The 16692-nt window shown below is 51.7% G+C and overlaps 7 protein-coding genes across 7 annotated transcripts; 6 read left to right on the forward strand and 1 right to left on the reverse strand.

The window, feature by feature from the left end:
- The first annotated feature begins 357 nt into the window (after nucleotides 1–357).
- M431DRAFT_414293 (hypothetical protein) lies at nucleotides 358–1933 on the forward strand. Its single transcript, XM_024914960.1, has 4 exons — nucleotides 358–451; nucleotides 506–1124; nucleotides 1185–1825; nucleotides 1932–1933. Exons 2-3 carry the CDS (start codon nucleotides 624–626, stop codon nucleotides 1707–1709), a joined length of 1026 nt encoding a protein of 341 aa, XP_024775634.1. The 5' UTR covers nucleotides 358–451; nucleotides 506–623; the 3' UTR covers nucleotides 1710–1825; nucleotides 1932–1933.
- Nucleotides 1696–3063, forward strand: M431DRAFT_507625 (hypothetical protein). Its single transcript, XM_024918992.1, has 3 exons — nucleotides 1696–1825; nucleotides 1932–2326; nucleotides 2389–3063. The coding sequence occupies exons 2-3, from the start codon at nucleotides 2051–2053 to the stop codon at nucleotides 2725–2727; spliced, it is 615 nt and encodes a 204-aa protein (XP_024775635.1). The 5' UTR covers nucleotides 1696–1825; nucleotides 1932–2050; the 3' UTR covers nucleotides 2728–3063.
- Nucleotides 3064–3240: 177 nt separating this feature from the next.
- M431DRAFT_507626 (hypothetical protein) lies at nucleotides 3241–5016 on the forward strand. Its single transcript, XM_024918993.1, has 2 exons — nucleotides 3241–3799; nucleotides 3894–5016. The coding sequence occupies exons 1-2, from the start codon at nucleotides 3613–3615 to the stop codon at nucleotides 4964–4966; spliced, it is 1260 nt and encodes a 419-aa protein (XP_024775636.1). The 5' UTR covers nucleotides 3241–3612; the 3' UTR covers nucleotides 4967–5016.
- An 845-nt stretch (nucleotides 5017–5861) lies between these two features.
- M431DRAFT_507628 (hypothetical protein) lies at nucleotides 5862–7565 on the forward strand. The gene is made up of 6 exons (XM_024918994.1): nucleotides 5862–6177; nucleotides 6249–6349; nucleotides 6623–6668; nucleotides 6780–6809; nucleotides 6944–7127; nucleotides 7205–7565. The coding sequence occupies exons 2-6, from the start codon at nucleotides 6306–6308 to the stop codon at nucleotides 7342–7344; spliced, it is 444 nt and encodes a 147-aa protein (XP_024775637.1). The 5' UTR covers nucleotides 5862–6177; nucleotides 6249–6305; the 3' UTR covers nucleotides 7345–7565.
- Nucleotides 7566–9778: 2213 nt separating this feature from the next.
- Nucleotides 9779–11656, forward strand: M431DRAFT_84273 (hypothetical protein; the record flags this gene model as incomplete). The annotated part of the gene is made up of 3 exons (XM_024923415.1): nucleotides 9779–9945; nucleotides 10035–11546; nucleotides 11623–11656. 3 exons carry the CDS (start codon nucleotides 9779–9781, stop codon nucleotides 11654–11656), a joined length of 1713 nt encoding a protein of 570 aa, XP_024775638.1.
- Nucleotides 11657–13920: 2264 nt separating this feature from the next.
- On the reverse strand, nucleotides 13921–14484 carry M431DRAFT_414482 (hypothetical protein). The gene has a single exon (XM_024914961.1). It carries the CDS (start codon nucleotides 14372–14374, stop codon nucleotides 14057–14059), a length of 318 nt encoding a protein of 105 aa, XP_024775639.1. The 5' UTR covers nucleotides 14375–14484; the 3' UTR covers nucleotides 13921–14056.
- Nucleotides 14187–16357, forward strand: M431DRAFT_507632 (hypothetical protein). The gene has a single exon (XM_024918995.1). The coding sequence runs from the start codon at nucleotides 14482–14484 to the stop codon at nucleotides 15895–15897; it is 1416 nt and encodes a 471-aa protein (XP_024775640.1). The 5' UTR covers nucleotides 14187–14481; the 3' UTR covers nucleotides 15898–16357.
- Nucleotides 16358–16692: the final 335 nt, after the last annotated feature.

A 16692-nucleotide genomic window follows, 5' to 3' on the forward strand; every position in this document is an offset into this window, starting at 1 on the left:
TGGGTCTCATAATGAAGAAGGGGGATTTGAAATCGAATATACGGAGTTTAGCAGTGTTTATGCCAGAGACGAGCGGCGAGCAGAGGGTCATTGTTCATGCAGTATTAAATCAGGCTGCTTACTCATCCGATTTCATCCAACTTGAGGCGTCTAGCTGTGGATCGCGACTCTTCTCACCTACATATACATTCCACACTTATGCATTGAAATAGGAGAAAGCCTGGTTCTTACCCAAGGTAAAATGAGACTGGGTTCTCAGAGAGTCCATGCGTGCCAGACATGCAGAAGAAGAAAAATAAAAGCAAGCAAAAGTTACACAGCTGAGGAGAGAAGACAGAACTAACTGAGGTCTAGTGTGACAACAAGCTACCAAACTGCTCTCAATGCACACGGCTGAACAAGAAGTGTCCTGGGTCGACCGAAGGCCTTATTTTCATCCATAGTGTAGATGGCAAGTAAACCACATTATGAGGCACCCGCGTGTCTTTTATTAACAGTCGTCAAGAGTCTCAGTCACAACAGCAGCGGCAGCTCGTTCGCCCGGTTCGGGGCCATCAAGTAAGAGGCTGCCTCATCACCTGAAAAGAGCGTGTGCTGATGAATCCAATACAAAGCGGACAAATATGTGCACAATCCCGCCTAGTATCAGCAGTAGCGCACATGAAGTGGTGTCTCGCCTTGCCGTCGAAATCGGATCGTACCATTTATCACCGTGGACGCCTCATCCATGGTTCTTGTCGATTCCTCGATTGTCACTCTCGGCGGACTTTCAATCGCGAATGTTGCTACCCTTCCAAGCCATGAAAGTGGCTTTTAGAGCCCTTCCAGAGAATGATGCCTCGTTGAAAGCCGCGGCGTATAAATATTACTCCAGCGGCTTGGAGCGTCATCAGGCCCAACTCCACCAGCTTGTTCCATGGCAGAGACATCAACACCTGGCTTCCATTCTAAATCTTCTTCTCATGTCAATGGCACTTTTGGAATTCGAGATGATGGCGCCTCTCGCTACCGATTCCTGGTTCCCTCATGCTTATGGCGCTCTAGGCCTCTTGGAACAGGTTGGACCTCAAGGCTGTCAGGAATCGCCGTTTTTCGAGATATTCTGGCAGCTACGGTTTTTTATGGTAAGCTAGAAGGATGTTCAATCGCAAAATGCCATGGACACTATACTTACTTCTCTGTAGTCCCACGTGACACTATCTACTCGCAAGATGTCATTCCTCGGGTCTCAGACCTGGATGGAGATGCCCTTTTTGCATCGTGAGAAAACCGAATTCGACCATGTCATCGACACACTTCTTTTAGAAGACAATCAGACGATTAAAGGGGAGACTTTGGGCCATGAGACTATCGAGCAGCGGAAAATTAGCGGCGTAAACCTGGGTCACGGCCAAGGAGCAACTTTCAATTTTGCCCGTCCTGACCACATTGCTGATTTTGAACGCATAGTCCGAGTTCTTGTGAACGTACGAGAACTCGTGTCAGCAAGTGCATCAGGTTCCGATCTCAAGAGGCAAGAATCTCTGTCGACAGCTATCCTTGCAGATTCCAAGCATTTGATGAACCAACCTTTCCTACCATTCAACGTTGGGTTGCAAGTTACTGCTGCGGCGAGCTTGGTCGCTCAATATGCGACCAATTCCATGCAAAAACAAGAGGCGGCACAGTTATATGATGACTGGCGTGGACGGTTCGTTTTAATAGGATGATCAGTGGCAGTGTCGTTTCATGAAAAATAGCCTGGAAGGCAGCTGCAAGTTACGTGGGCCTATAAGCCGCTGTGTTAACGTTCACATTGTTTGGTGACAACATGGCAGTTTGGAAGGTACGAACCTCTGGTGGGAGGCTACTTCGCATGCATTGCGCGTGGCTAAAAACCCCTTTTCCCAACCCTGAATCATTCTGACTCTTGACTGAATACATGTCCCTAGATGGCGCTTGTCGCAGTCAAATATCGCAACAACTCCACTTCAAGGCATCTATAACCAGCTGCTCCCTCACCCAAACCCCCTAGCGATCCGGCCGGCAACATCTCACGGAGTCCTCGAAAATGAACAATAACTCGAACGAATCGCCCGAATCGCCAGCACGACCCTCTAGTCAACCTTCTCCTTTACTGAGCCAAACCCAACCAACCGAAGGGCCTGTCGATATGAGCCCACCGCAAAGTGGCAAGCTCTTTTCGGGAGATCGAGGGCTACCAAGATCGAATTCTATACAGGCTTCACAGCTGTGGCCAGCCACCACACAGGATGGCTCGCCGGGCATGATTGATCAGTGCATGATATCGTGTCCGGATTTGAATCACTCTACAAGGCAGCCTTGGGTAATTAATTGCCTACGAATTTCCATATGCACGTAGCCAGGCAACTAATAAGATATTATAAGGCAACTTCGCGCCAAGTGGGAGGATGGCAGCACCAATATAGTCGGCGTGGTTCTCGCTCGCAGCCTACCACACCACCAGGCTACAGTTTCCGCGAACGCATCGCTGTCCGTTTCCGCCGCCGACGGCCCTGGGAATCTCCAAAATCCTGTCGAGGCTCAGCAACCGCTCAGCTTAACATGCCGAGGTTCCAAGACGGACGAGAGAGGAGACGAAGAGCGCGAGGCTCGCTAGAACGGCACAGCCCTTCTGACATTGGGAGCCCTCGACAAAGCACTCCTGTGGGAGAACGAGGAGCAGGCCCGCTAGTGGTGGCTGGAATCGTGTTTGGCGACTGCTGACCTGGATAGGCTGAGCCAGGCTTACAAGAAGGAGAGGGAGGAGGGAGACAAAGAAAGGTGATTCAAGCGAGAGTTGAGGTTCAGGGCGAGGGTATGATTCTTTGTTGATACAGCTGTGCAGCCACTTCTGGAATAAGATTAGAGAGTAGGGCTTTGTCTGTATTGATAAGAGGTATTCTTTCAATTCTTTGGAGTCTATGCCATCTCTTGTTGGGGCAGGTACATATGGTGAAGATGCGTCTGTCTTATAAACAAAGAGATGGGAATTACTCGGCCATAAGTAGTACACCATATCACTTGCTGAATCCACGAGCAGATACTAGAAAGATAATGAACACACCTACCCATATTGAGTCTTCATGTACCTCATGGATGCCTAAGGTAGGTACTTACAGCAACCCATCCCTGAATCCCGACATCGGAGTGGAACTGAGACTGAATACATGTATGTTCCCTATAAACATCTGCTTGTACCGTTTCTCCGAATATCTTCCATTTTTAGCCTGCTCGGATGACGCCTACTAGTACCTACTAAGGCATCGTCCGGAGCAATTGCAAGCGCATCATGTGCCGCGGCGGCGGTGGAGATTCCGGTGGAGATTTGCATCAACGAATGTCGTTCCAGCGCCCTCCACAGAAGGCAATGGCCGGGTTTCATCGGATTAGTGCTTGGACTTAGCGCGTTAAGGGCGCGATTCTGGGGAAGTTGCCGAGGAGCAGAGAGGATGATGCTAGTATTAGCCGACTGAATACCTAATGGAATCGAATCATACATAACGCAGCGGGTGCCTCGTTCAACTCAAACTAAAACATGTACACGGCTGTGCCAATTCCAATTCCAATTCTAATTCCACCCTTCGCAGACGAGGACGGATCCGATTGACCATGTTGCGACAATCCTTCAGAGCATTTGCCCGCACGGCTGTTGCGAGACCGGCCGCGGCGAGAAGCTACGCTACGTTCAACTGGGAGGATCCCCTCAATGCGAATAACCTCTTTACCGAGGAAGAGCAGGCCATTGCAGAAACCGCAGAGCGATACTGCCAGGAACGGCTACAGCCCAGGGTCTTGCGTATGGCGTCACCCCCTCTCTTTTCATTTACATGATGCTGCTTCATATTTGCCATTCGTGCGGCATTGCTGACTTGCTGATTCTCTTCCTCCAGAGGCCTACCGAGACGAACACTATGACCCCAAGATCCTCGAAGAGATGGGCGAGCTAGGCCTGCTTGGCTCCAGCATCAAGGGCTACGGATGCGCTGGCGTTTCTTCGGTGGCCGGCGGTCTGATTACACGAGCGGTCGAGCGAGTCGATAGCGGCTACCGGTCTGGCATGTCGGTGCAGTCGTCCCTCGTCATGGGCGGCATCCACGAGTTCGGCACCGAGGAGCAGAAGGAGAGATTCCTCCCCGAGATGGCCAGGGGCAAGCTCATTGGCGCCTTTGGCCTGACGGAGCCTAATCACGGTAGCGACCCGGGTAGTATGGAGAGTGTTGCGAAGCCGCACCCGACCAAGAAGGGATACTACTCCTTGAGCGGAGCCAAGACGTGGATCACCAACAGCCCAATTGCCGACGTGCTGTTGGTCTGGGCCAAGCTGCAAGAGACGGGCAAGATTAGGGGCTTCTTGATTGAGAGAAAGGACTGCCCGCCTGGAACACTCGAGACACCAGCCATCAAGGACAAGAACGGGCTCCGAGCTTCCATCACGGGCATGATCCAGATGGACGGCGTCCCGGTGCCAGAAGCCAACATGTTCCCTGACGTCGAAGGCCTCAAGGGACCCTTTAGCTGCCTCAACAGCGCTAGATACGGCATCTCGCTCGGCGTCATGGGCGCCCTGGAGGACGCCATTGCTCGAGCTCGTACCTACTCCTTGGAACGCAAGCAATTCAAGGGCAACCCTCTGGCTAGGTACCAGCTTATTCAGAAGAAGCTCGCCGATGCTGCCACAGATGCCGCCTATGGCACACTAGCCGCGGTGCAGGTCGGTAGGCTCAAGGACGAGGGCAAGATGACTCCCGAAATGATCAGCATGGTTAAGAGACAGAACTGTGATTCAGCCTTGCGCAATGTTCGCGTGCTGCAGGAGATTTTTGGTGGAAACGCTGTGAGCGACGAGTATCACATTGGAAGACATGTGGCGAACCTGTTCGTGACGCAGACGTACGAGGGACAGAGTGATATCCACAGTTTGATCTTGGGCAGGGCGATTACCGGCATACAAGCCTTTGTGTAAAATAGGCTAGCAATATAGATGATGAAATAAAAGCATATAATCACATACAGAACGTATGGTATAACACGTATATTAAGTGCTATGAACGCCAACATCCTTTGCCAGACTACCTAAGGCCAAAAGTCATGAATATTTACCCATAGTAGCATCTATTATATCTATTATCAAGCGTTCGGTCCGTGATTCGGGACAAGATGTTAAAGTTACGAATGGCTTGAGTCGAACACCACCAAGCGTAAACCTTGGAGCGAGATTCTCCGAAACCCCACCGTGGGGTTGCCGTGACAGTTCCGTGCGATTTCATCGCCGGCCAGACAGAGCAACTACTCCATTCGGGATGCTACCGCGTCTCCGTCCCTGAGGCAAAAGCTGGCCGTCCGTATTAGAAAGCACGCCAAGCGCCGTGTGTGCCTAGCATCGCAACTACTAGCGGTATGAAAAGGAAAGGGGGCTTCATGTTGTCATGTAATCAATCACAAGGTTAGCCCCCCTCGGCTTTGGTCATCCTGACATAAGGTGCCTAGCTTTGTATGTATGGATGTCAAGTGTGTTATGTGTGTGCACGTCCCGGCCATCACGGTGCCTCCCGTAAGAAGCGTCAAAGGCATCAGTCACGCCTCGGTTTTGGCGCTTCCAGCCGTCGAAGCTGAGCGAAAGACATGGATGGCGGCGACATGTCACCTTTGGGCCGTGACAGCGAGTGAAAGTCCCCTCGCTGCTATCGCCGTTTGCGCGTAAATCTGCTGCACATTTGTTAGTGGCCAGGTCACGGCCTAAGCAGCAGCTTGCAGTGGCGGTGTCTTCTTAGCCACCAGTGTGGCCCAAGGCTGGGGAATTTATTAAAAAAAAAAAAAAAATCGAAGAAAAAAAAAACTGGACTCTTTTCGGCCTTGCTATTGCTTAGTTACCCAGTTTGTTAGTGGTTTGTGTGCGTGGGTTCGCAGCCACTGGCCGTGTGCAAGCCCGCTCTTTTGGTGGCTACCGCTACTGACTGTACTCATTACTACGACTCCTACTGTGCCTTTCTCTTCTCTTCCCTTCCAACCCCTCCACTTTGCTTTCGACATACAAACTCGATCTGCACAGGACCGCCATCAGGGACTCTGCACCCCCGATCAGATAAAGCCTCTACCTAGCGCTCTGGACTTGCAGACGGTCGCCTTGCATCGTCTCCAACGTCCGCCTAGGATCTTTTGATTCTTTCTTTGCCTGTGAGTTGCACCGTCTCCGCATCGTGACCCGACCAGTCCGGGAAAGCAAATACTGACGCCAGTTCTGCCAGCCTCGATCCGAGATCGATCTTCCACCACCCTTTTAGATACCACATACCCTCATCACAATGGCCCTGAAGCGCATCAACAAGGAGCTCAAGGACCTCGGCACGTAAATCTCCCCTCTCCCGTCTTCCTTTCTTCTCCGTCTCTTGGCACCTGCTCTCCCCGCCCCTTTGGTGCCTCTCTTTGGATACTTTCGTCAGGAGTGTCGTCGTTTGCAGCCCAAGCCGTCGTGTGAGGTGGGGCTATGCTGAGCGGGGGTCTCACCAGCTCAACGGCATGGGCTTGATGTTCGACTTCTGGAATGTCTGGAGTGTCTGGCACCATGTCGCACTTGATCTAGAGCGTCGAGTTATGTATGCTGACTTTGTCGATCGACTAGTGACCCGCCATCATCCTGCTCCGCTGGTCCTGTTGGAGAAGATCTGGTAAGTCGGGAGCCTTGTTTCCATGCGTCAACTCCCATCAGAGGATGGCTGTTGTTCGCGTGGAACGATAACGACGTTGTGTGTACCAAGATAAGCTAACATTTCCTGCAGTTTCACTGGCAAGCTACCATTATGGGTCCCGTGAGTTGATGCCCATGGATTCTAAGCATGGCTTTGTTTGATCCTGACGGCACTTTGTCGTTTGGGATGAACAAACAGATGGCCCTGCCGACAACGCCGTTTTGACAAGATGGACGACTAACGACACGACATAGGGTGATTCACCATACTCAGGAGGCGTCTTCTTCCTGAAGATTCAGTTCCCTACGGATTACCCCTTCAAGCCCCCGAAAGTCAACTTTTCCACCAGAATCTACCACCCCAACATCAACAGCAACGGCAGCATCTGCCTCGATATTCTTCGAGACCAGTGGAGCCCTGCTCTGACCATTTCCAAAGGTAGGCTACCATGTTAATCATCTCGATGAGATGATACTCTGTGAAATAAAACCGCTGACAAGGAAATCACACAACAGTTCTCCTTTCCATCTGCTCTATGCTGACAGACCCGAACCCCGATGATCCCCTTGTGCCTGAGATTGCGCACGTGTACAAGACCGACCGGCCCCGGTACGAGGCGACCGCTCGGGAATGGACCCGCAAGTACGCCGTCTAGGCAATACCAAACGGTTTCTTTTAAGGGGTTTTGATGGCGCTGGGTGTTTGACGTCCTCTATCACGCAATGACGGTGCGGCATGTTTGGCGAGCCTCTACGTTATAAGCGGGTGCGGGGATGGTATTCGAAGGCGGACAGTGCAAGTTTTTTTCTTTCTTCTCCTTGCTGTTCTCATCATCTCTTCGGGTGCACCACGTTTATGATGCTGGGGGTGAGACGACGCATGGCCGGCGGACAGGTGGCAGACTAGACAGAAATATCCGCTATTCAAGGGCTTTATGCGGCTGGACTTGACTTTGGGTTTGCATCAACAACGTGTACTCTGCATCCAACAACAGGCATCTGATTTAACGCGTCTATAAGAATGGTTTACTTGTGTGTGATGTATGACGATTGTGAATTGTGCTGTCGAGTTGCAAGTGAAGTTGTGCGTAAAAGTGTTGCCTCTAGAGAAAGCAGTAGAGTGTGAAGAATGATTCGTTGAGATATGGTATAGGTAGTCAAACGTTACGGCGGCGTAGTCTCGTATGGAAAGGATAGAATACATATGGAGTTCGTCTACCTAAAATAGATCTCCAAGCAATACCTGTTAATGGACGGATAAGCCTCTGGGAAAGCAGGCAGATAATCAACGTCCATGTGAAAGGGAGAATGTCATGCGTTGCGGAGGATTTGGCGCTAATCTATAAGAGATTCTGACATGGAGTGCAGTATGGTCAGAATAAAGTGGTAGGCAATGGTGGTATCCAAGGATGGTGTGTCCATGTCCTCGATATTGCAGGGTTATGCGCAACCAGGCAGGGAATGCACGGGACACTCCATGAGATTAGCGCCAGGTCGGTAGGAAACAAACGGGAAAAGAAGAGCACAGAGTCCTGCCGATACTAGCTAATGAAAGAAAAGAAATTCGTCAATATGATTAAATATGAATTAATAAACAAGAGATGCTTCATAAGTTGGAGAGAAGGAAAAAGAGAAAGCCCGGGTCGGGCGGCAAGCGCCAAGGGCATCTTCGTCACACCTTTTGTCGCATCTTGTTTCATGTAGCCTCGCGCTCAGCCTCCTTTCGCAGCCATTAATGCATGCGGGGAATTAATTGACCACGGGGGAGGAGCGACAAGTAAAACGGCAGGATAAAAAAGTCGAACGATTTTCCACAAGTCTTGAAACTCGAGGGACCTGGCGTTTTGCGCTTGCACACATGTTTTTGATTGCTTCCATTTGCTGGATTCTTTTGACCAGAAAGATTGCGATTTGATTTCGAGAGGCGTTCGATAAGCTGAAGGGAATCTAGGGGGGCTTTTCTCGCTTCGGGGGGGTTTTTGAGGTGGAGAATGTCCGGTGGTCCTTTGGGTCTAAGCAGCTCCGTGTTCAATATGGGAGAATCCTCCGTGTAGAAGTTGATTTTACGATGAAGATGCTGTAATGGAGATGGATCACGAAAAGAGACAACGATGGAGAGATCTCGGGTCGGGAATAGCATCGACTTGCCATAATATCCCACCGGTACGGGCTTCCAGATGCTGGTCCCCCGACAATCACCTACACAAGTACATAGTATTCGTACAAGTGCTTTCAGCGGGCTAGACAGGTAACTCGCCGCCAAAACGAAAATGAAAAAAAAAGGCGCCCTTGGCATCAAACCAACCGTCAATGGTCTGTTTCGAGACCCCGGCTGGCCGGCCGCTAATTGGCTAGCAACGGGGGCCCATGTCCGGCAGTCGTTGCGTGTATTTTCGCTGCATGGACGAGCTTCTGCAACCTGTAACAGGGACGCGGCAGCGAATCCCCGGCTGTGCTCGCTGCTGTTTTTGGCGTTACTCGTAACCCCCGGGGGTGGAGGGTCTCGGTCTCGGTCTCTTACGACTTCGGTGGTGCGAAAGTCTGGACTCTTTTTATTTGTTCTTTCATCTCTAGTTTCTCTTTTTGTTGTCTGTTGTTTGGATTCTCTTCCGTGGGTTGCGTTGATCGCAAGGCAAGGTCGAGTTTGCATTGTTAAATCTTGTGGTATGTGAATTCCCCTGTGCTGGCTTTTTGGTGTTAATGCGCCGATTGCTCTTGGATGCGAGGCGGGTTCTCTTCTCCTTTGATGCTTTGGTACTGACTACTATTGGTTTCTGCAGATCTCGGGATTGCTTCCTCTCCTTCGTTTCTCTTATTTATATATTTACAGCCGTGTGTGCTTGCACCGGTCCTCTTTTTGACTTCAAGTCATTCCACTCTCTTATTCGACAGGCTGCTGCTCGTTCAGCGGGATCTGAACCACCGATACTGCCTGCGCCAGTCGATCGCTTCTGAACTGAAGGATAATTATAGAGACTATACCGTGACCGACCGTTTGTTGGGATAGAGAGCAAGAGGTTTCACTCGAAACTCTTGGGTATACGTCCGAATTGCGACAGCCGACCAACCAGCCACAACCTTTGCATCACAATGGACTACGAAAAATACGAGAGTTATGAGCGGCCGACGGAGCGCTCCAGATGGACCCCCCTGACGCGCATGTTGCTCTCGGGAGAAATGACACAGGAGAAGCAGCAAGAGCTGACGGCGCGAGAAAAGTTTGATCGATGGATGATTAACGAAGGATACCGAAGAGTGTACGTTGCTCCCAGACGGACTTTGTGAAGCAGGGGGGGAAAGAGAAGAAACAAAACAAGAAACTCGGTTACTGACTCAATGCGAACAGATTCGTCTTCGTTTTCATGCTGGCCCATGCCCTCATCTTTGCCTTTGCCTGCGTCCACTACGGTCTCAAGGACAGCTTGGCGACATCTCGAGCTACCTTTGGCTTCACATTCGTCGTTGCTCGATCGGCCGCCCTGGTCCTCCACGTCGATGTCGGCATCATCCTCTTCCCCGTCTGCAGAACTCTCATCTCACTCCTCCGACAGACTCCTCTCAACGGTGTCATCCAGTTCGACAAGAACATCACGTTCCACATCACGACAGCCTGGTCCATTGTCTTCTTCTCGTGGGTGCACACCATTGCCCACTGGAACAACTTTGCCCAGGTGGCGGCCAAGAACAACCTTGGAATCTACGGCTGGCTGCTTGCCAACTTTGCCTCGGGCCCTGGCTGGACTGGATACGTGATGCTGATTGCCCTCATGGGCATGGTCTTCACCTCGATCGAGAAGCCCCGACGCGCCAACTACGAGCGATTCTGGTATACCCACCACATGTTCATCGTCTTCTTCATCTTCTGGGCCATCCACGGAGCCTACTGCATGATCCAGCCCGACGTGGCGCCCTTTTGCACGAGCATCGGACCCTCGGCCATTGGTGTGTTCTGGCAGTACTGGATGTACGGAGGCTTCATCTACCTGGCGGAGAGAATTGCCCGTGAAATCCGAGGACGCCACAAGACGTACATTTCAAAGGTCATCCAGCACCCCAGCAACGTCTGCGAGATTCAGATCAAGAAGGAGCACACCAAGACTCGAGCTGGACAGTACATCTTCTTCTGCTGCCCGGCGGTCTCGCTGTGGCAGTATCACCCCTTTACGTTGACCAGTGCCCCCGAGGAGGACTACATTTCCATCCACATGCGTTGCCAGGGTGACTTTACCATGGCCGTCTCGACTATGCTGGGCTGCGAATGGGACAAGAAGGGCAGCTCGAGCAAGGTAGTTGGAGTTGCCGGCGACGAGACCAATGATCCGGCCCTGAAGCGTGTCCTGCCCAGGGTCTACGTCGACGGCCCCTTCGGATCTGCATCGGAGGACGTCTTCAAGTACGAGGTGGCGGTTCTCGTCGGTGCCGGTATTGGCGTGACGCCCTTTGCCTCGATCCTCAAGTCCATCTGGTACCGGATGAACTACCCGCAGCAGAAGACGCGGCTGCGAAAGGTCTACTTCTTCTGGATCTGCCGAGACTTTGGCTCGTTCGAGTGGTTCCGCTCGCTGCTGCTGGCGGTCGAGGCGCAGGACGTGGACAACCGCATCGAGATCCACACGTACCTGACGGCCAAGATCAAGGCGGACGACGCGACCAACATCATGATCAACGATGCCAACGCCGACAAAGATGCCATTACGGGCCTGAGGAGCCCGACCAACTTTGGGCGGCCCAACTGGGACATGATTTTCCGAGGGATCCGGAAGCTGCACACTCCTTGCGAGGCGGGTGTGTTTTTCTGTGGACCCAAGGGTCTGGGAAGTTCCCTGCACGTTTACTGCAACAAGTATACGGATCCTGAGTAAGTCTTTCGTTTCATCTATCATCTCTGGTTTTTTTTTTCTTCTCTGTGTAAACTAATCATGATTCCCGTCTAGGTTCTCGTTCGTCTGGGGCAAAGAAAACTTTTAAAGTGCCTACGATTGTTTCAATCTCTTTGTCAACGGCCTCTCCATTTCTTTCCCTGTTTCTTCTCCACCGCGGCGAGATCGATCGATACTACTACTACAGCAGTGCCCCCCTTTTTTGCTTTCCTCTCAATTTTTGTTTCCCTTTGTCGGCTCTTGTCCCCTCTCATGATACCAGGGCTTGCTCTCTCAGTGGTGGATGGAGAAAGTTTTTCTTTTTATAAACGTAATAATTCCCATAAAAGTCGTTGCGCTGGACGCATACACGTAACTTACTGTTGGCGAGAGGGGCCCGAGGGGGGGTTTTGACAAAGAAGAGGAGGATGGGATATAAGGGGATGGAGCAGGCTGATGAGAGATGACTTGTACAAGATATATATATCTATAACTATCCGAGTATGTGTATTGTGTATATACGTTTCTCGTCTTGTGTGATTACTATCAGGTTACAAGTATTAAAGCAGAATAAAATGTCGATCAAGATTTGGATGAATAAAACTTTTGATAATACTACCTGCCGATCAAGCTGGGATGCCCGATTTAGAACGCCTTTGACGCCAGTGTCAGCTGTAATAGCCTAACTGACGTCTTACCGTCCAGCATACCTTGTATTGTCACGTACATGTGGAGGTTATAATGCCGGCTTTTCTGTCGCTGCGGAGCAGCGTCTGAAATTCATATGCCGCTGTTGGCTAGTAGCATCAGCAATCGTCGACTTTGCAGCAAAATGAGGCAGGTGGTCACGCCCCCCTTCGAATGTTTCACTGTTTTATTGTATTTTCTTCATAAATACGGGGGTTTTTATATACGGATCTATGACTTGGGACAATAAAGAGCAAGGGCACTGAGGAAAGGCCGGCTTCAAGTGACATTGATTTTTCGGGGTATCCGATCCGGTATCACGGGAGCAAGATCTTACCGGCCATAAGGATTTCCGGGCCTAAGTAAAATGTACATGAATAAAAAAAGATAAGAAAAGAAGAGCCAAAGGATCGTCACGAGGGTAGCTCCATGCAGTCTGACAGCTTCCGGCATTCCAGCGGGCGAAGACGTTTTGGTTGGGGCGCCTCGTTTGGAGCAAAAAAACAGTAAAGGGAAGTTACTAGGTCATTTTAGTACGGCGCAAGTCAGATACAGGAATAAGAATAGCAGCAAAATCTCAGCTTGGGGCATCATCGTTTCCCAGCCTGGCGGTCATCTTATGAAGCAGGGCTAGTTTTGGGCATTTGGATCTTGTGGCTTTTTTCTTCTTCTCATGGTTCCTATTTCGGGGGTTTGTGGCGGAGGCTGATGCAGATTTGGGGAGGAATGGGATGACATTTTTGGTTGGAATTTCGGGGTTCGTATTGTTTGCTGCACGTTGTTTATTGCCAAAACAATGGGACGCTGTACTATTGAAGATGAGGCATGGAAGGGAGAGACAATAATACTTGGTCACGCACTCGACAATCAATGACGAACCAAGTACCACTGGCGGTTTAGTGTCTAATAGTGCCAGCTTGGTGCACGTCATTTCGCATAACGACTCGTTCGTGGGCGAGGCGATCAGGCTTACGGTTCTGGGCAAGGTGAGGAGCGATTGCAGCATGGATGGATGGATAGCCTCGGGCGTTGCTTGTACTTGTGCGAGCATTACAGCGAGACCGGGCTAGGTGTGGTAATCACCCATTGACGTTGACATTGACGGTCATGAAATGACGATGAAACAAATTGCCAACATGGCGTATCAACCTGGTACAGTAGCATCAACATGGACCCAGGTGAGGTAATCGTAATATTCGCTTGTACTGTATATACGAGTACACGTTACTTGCTCGCCCCATTGGCAGGTGACTCGGCTTTCAACTCACATCGACCCTCGGTTCTCTTTTTTCAGGGGAGGGGGATCCTCTTTTTTCTTCCTTTGGTCAGTCTTCCATGAATCGAATGGAACCTTTTCCCTCTCTGAGCAGTTCGTATTCTGGGGGGGTCCCTGCATTGCCACTTTTTCGCCGCTAAGCTGCACCGGGCAGAAGCGCTGCTGTTTGATTCACTCTCCTGAAGTCCCGCGTGCAACATTCGTACTAGTCCAACGGGTCCTTCTGCTCTGCCCAGCGAAAATGCGCAAAAAGTGCTTTTCGTTCTCGTGCTGCTCATGTGTTCGCGACAATGCGATACGAGTAATACCTGTGCGGTGTCGCCACGGGGTACCGGTACCTGGTGGTGCACGTACAGTTTCGCAGTTCGTATTGAACTTGTACTGTAGACATGCTCGATGCTTAGTAGACGCTTCTGGGCGGCCTCATCTTTAGTGCACCTTGTGCTCCGTAGAACCACCAGACTGCGACAGCTGGACTGGAACTTTAGCGGACTACCCGCACTGGAAGAAGAAAGAAAAGAATCCATCGCTGATTACAGACAGAGGTCAACTGGCATGCTGTGGACCTGTTTTGCTCGTACAGATACCCGCGTGCCCGACTGTCCGAGTACCCTTGGCACAAGTACCGGGTACCCCCAAACGGAGTCTGTCAGGTCTGCGTGGCTTCTGCTTCTCCGGGAGTCCGCGTGTGCCTGCTGCGGCCAATGGCCAAACAACGGGCCGTTTCTCGCTTTCTCCCTCTGGCCACTGGCTCTTGTCGCCAGTCAAATTCCCCAGGGCCCTTGAACTTGCTGCTTCCATCCTAACCGACCCCTTCCACTCGCTTGTTTCACTCGCCTGGCACCTAATCGCCATCGTCATCATTCTTCATTTTTTTTTCTTACTTTACTTTCGACACCACTATTTTCATTGTTGTACGGCCTCATCCTTAAGACGCATAGTTTGGCCACACCTCGAGATTTTCCTTCAAAATGCGCCTGCCGTTGGCACTCGTCTTCGGCGCGCTGCTTGGAAGCGTCCATGCAAATGTTGTGATCCGACAAGACGACTCGGGCTCATCGTCCACCGCTCCAGGCTCGAGCGATGGCGGCGACTCGTCCACCCCTCCACCGTCATCCTCGACAACTCCTCCCCCGACCTCGTCGACTCCTGGCAGCAGCAGCAGCAGCAGCAGCAGCAGCAGCAGCTCTTCCGACGACAGCACCACCACCATCTTTGAGACCGAGACTGTGACGGGCCCCGGCGGCAGGACTGCGACAAGCACCAGGACGCTGACGACGACCATCACCACCACGATTGTCACGACGTCGACGGCTTTTACCACGACCACTGTTACTAGCAGCAACGCGGAGACAGCCACCACGACCGTCTTTGAGACTAGCACCGTCTTCGAAACGCCCACCGCCGCGCAGAAGCGGGATTACAGGATTGCGCCCAGGACGGGAGTTGATCCTCTTCCCACCGAGGTTGTCGATGCCGAGTCTCTGAACCAATATCTGGCTCTGCGCGATTTGGAGGCGCGCGCCTTCGTCACCGATGTCGTGACTGTGACCGTCGGAGGCGGCGGTGGCACCACAATTGTCGACACCACCACCAGGACCGTCAGAGACACCGAGACCTCCAGGACCGTTGTTACCAGGACCATTACCCAGACGAACCAGGTCAATGCCAAGACGACCGTTACTACGACCAGCACCTTGACCGTCACCTCGACTGTTGTTACCACCGGTGTGCAGGAGACCAGCACCGCCCCGACAGGCTCTGGTACGGGCGTTCCGGCTGGTAACACCAGCCATGCCTCCGATAGCTCGGGCCTGTCCACCGGCGCCAAGGCTGGTATTGGTGTCGGCGTCGGCGTCGGTGGTCTTCTCATCATCGGCGCTGCCCTCTTCCTCATCCTGAGACGTCGCAACCGCGGCCCCAGCCCTGACCACGACGACCTGGTTGGCGCTTCTGAAGTCCCGATCGGCGGCGGCGGCGGCGGAATTGGCGGTCCCGGTCGCCAGCAACCCATGTCGGCTCACACCGCCAACGCAGCAGCTTTCCTGGCCCCCGGCCGCACTCCCGTCAAGCCCGTCGCTCCCGAGGGCTACCGTGGTACCGCCCTGGGTGATGGACGTGCTGGATATGCCAAGCCAGAGCCGTATGGCTCAGCCTACACTTCGTCCAGCCCGGCAACGACAATGGCAAACACCGTCAGCCCCGTCTCGTTCGACAACAGGGCCGCCAACGTCCCCCCTGCTCATGCCGATGCTGCTGAGTTGGGCAACGACAACGTCAATGCTGCCAAATGGAACAACCCCGAGGCTTCTGAGATTGACGGCAACGCAGTCCTGAGCCACCAGAGCGGGCCAGTCTACGAAATGCCTACGCAAAACTACCACTAAAAGAAGCAACAAAAAAAAGGGTAATATTTGGTGACCTGAGAACTAGAATACTGGATCAGCAAAGGAGATGGCTTGACTCCCCAACTGATTGATTGATTGGGAGGAGCCCATCTGCGGCAGCGGCGGGAACATACAAGGCACGTGTCTTTTGTATATACTGTCTATACCCGACGTGTTCACCACGAACTAGGCTTAATTGCAACAGGAGAGGCTTGGTGATTCTAACAAGACTTGGAGGGGGAAGGATTTTTCGATTGATGTGATTGTATGAAATTGACGCTAGAAGAAGGAGGCTATGCCATTAGCAAGACCTGTGATGATGCTGGAAGACTCGACAAACGTGTGACGAATGAGGTTTGAGGAACTTGAGAGAGCAGAGCGTTGCTCTGTTCTGTGTAGCCACCTTTTACGTATCTTTAATAATGGACCGTTTCAATTTACTACGTGTTTTGAACTGCCGTGTGTGTGTGCTTTTTCCTTCTCTTCTCTTTTGTTCTTTCTTCCTCCTTTGTTTTTGTTTCTCTGCATTAGACCAGGTGAAATGTTATTATGCTTTTTCTGAAGCAAGTCTGGTTCCTGGCTAATGCGCGTGCGGCCATGCATTCCGCGGCAAATAACCGGCTGCTGCGCCCCAGCACGCTACGGCAAATTTCGAGCGTTGCGCCAAACTTTGAAAATAGAGTAAAAGAAGCTTAATGCGATGAACGGGACTGGCGAGGATGGGAGATTGAAAGCATGATATTGATGCATGCATGATTGTTTGCAATTACGATATAGCTGATTGTATGTGGGTGG

This window comes from Trichoderma harzianum, assembly GCF_003025095.1.
Source record: "Trichoderma harzianum CBS 226.95 unplaced genomic scaffold M431scaffold_5, whole genome shotgun sequence".
Lineage (NCBI taxonomy): Eukaryota > Fungi > Ascomycota > Sordariomycetes > Hypocreales > Hypocreaceae > Trichoderma > Trichoderma harzianum.

Bases quoted from the DNA above. Each gene is read 5' to 3' on its own strand.
- M431DRAFT_414293 (XM_024914960.1), top strand. From the start codon at position 624: ATGTGCACAATCCCGCCTAGTATCAGCAGTAGCGCACATGAAGTGGTG. The intron at 1,125-1,184 runs GTAAGCTAGAAG...ACTTCTCTGTAG, and splicing joins GGCAGCTACGGTTTTTTATG to TCCCACGTGACACTATCTAC.
- M431DRAFT_507625 (XM_024918992.1), top strand. From the start codon at position 2,051: ATGAACAATAACTCGAACGAATCGCCCGAATCGCCAGCACGACCCTCT. The intron at 2,327-2,388 runs GTAATTAATTGC...AGATATTATAAG, and splicing joins ACTCTACAAGGCAGCCTTGG to GCAACTTCGCGCCAAGTGGG.
- M431DRAFT_507626 (XM_024918993.1), top strand. From the start codon at position 3,613: ATGTTGCGACAATCCTTCAGAGCATTTGCCCGCACGGCTGTTGCGAGA. The intron at 3,800-3,893 runs GTATGGCGTCAC...CTCTTCCTCCAG, and splicing joins GCTACAGCCCAGGGTCTTGC to AGGCCTACCGAGACGAACAC.
- M431DRAFT_507628 (XM_024918994.1), top strand. From the start codon at position 6,306: ATGGCCCTGAAGCGCATCAACAAGGAGCTCAAGGACCTCGGCAC. The intron at 6,669-6,779 runs GTAAGTCGGGAG...CATTTCCTGCAG, and splicing joins GTCCTGTTGGAGAAGATCTG to TTTCACTGGCAAGCTACCAT. The intron at 6,810-6,943 runs GTGAGTTGATGC...GACACGACATAG, and splicing joins AAGCTACCATTATGGGTCCC to GGTGATTCACCATACTCAGG.
- M431DRAFT_414482 (XM_024914961.1), bottom strand. From the start codon at position 14,374: ATGATGACGATGGCGATTAGGTGCCAGGCGAGTGAAACAAGCGAGTGG.
- M431DRAFT_507632 (XM_024918995.1), top strand. From the start codon at position 14,482: ATGCGCCTGCCGTTGGCACTCGTCTTCGGCGCGCTGCTTGGAAGCGTC.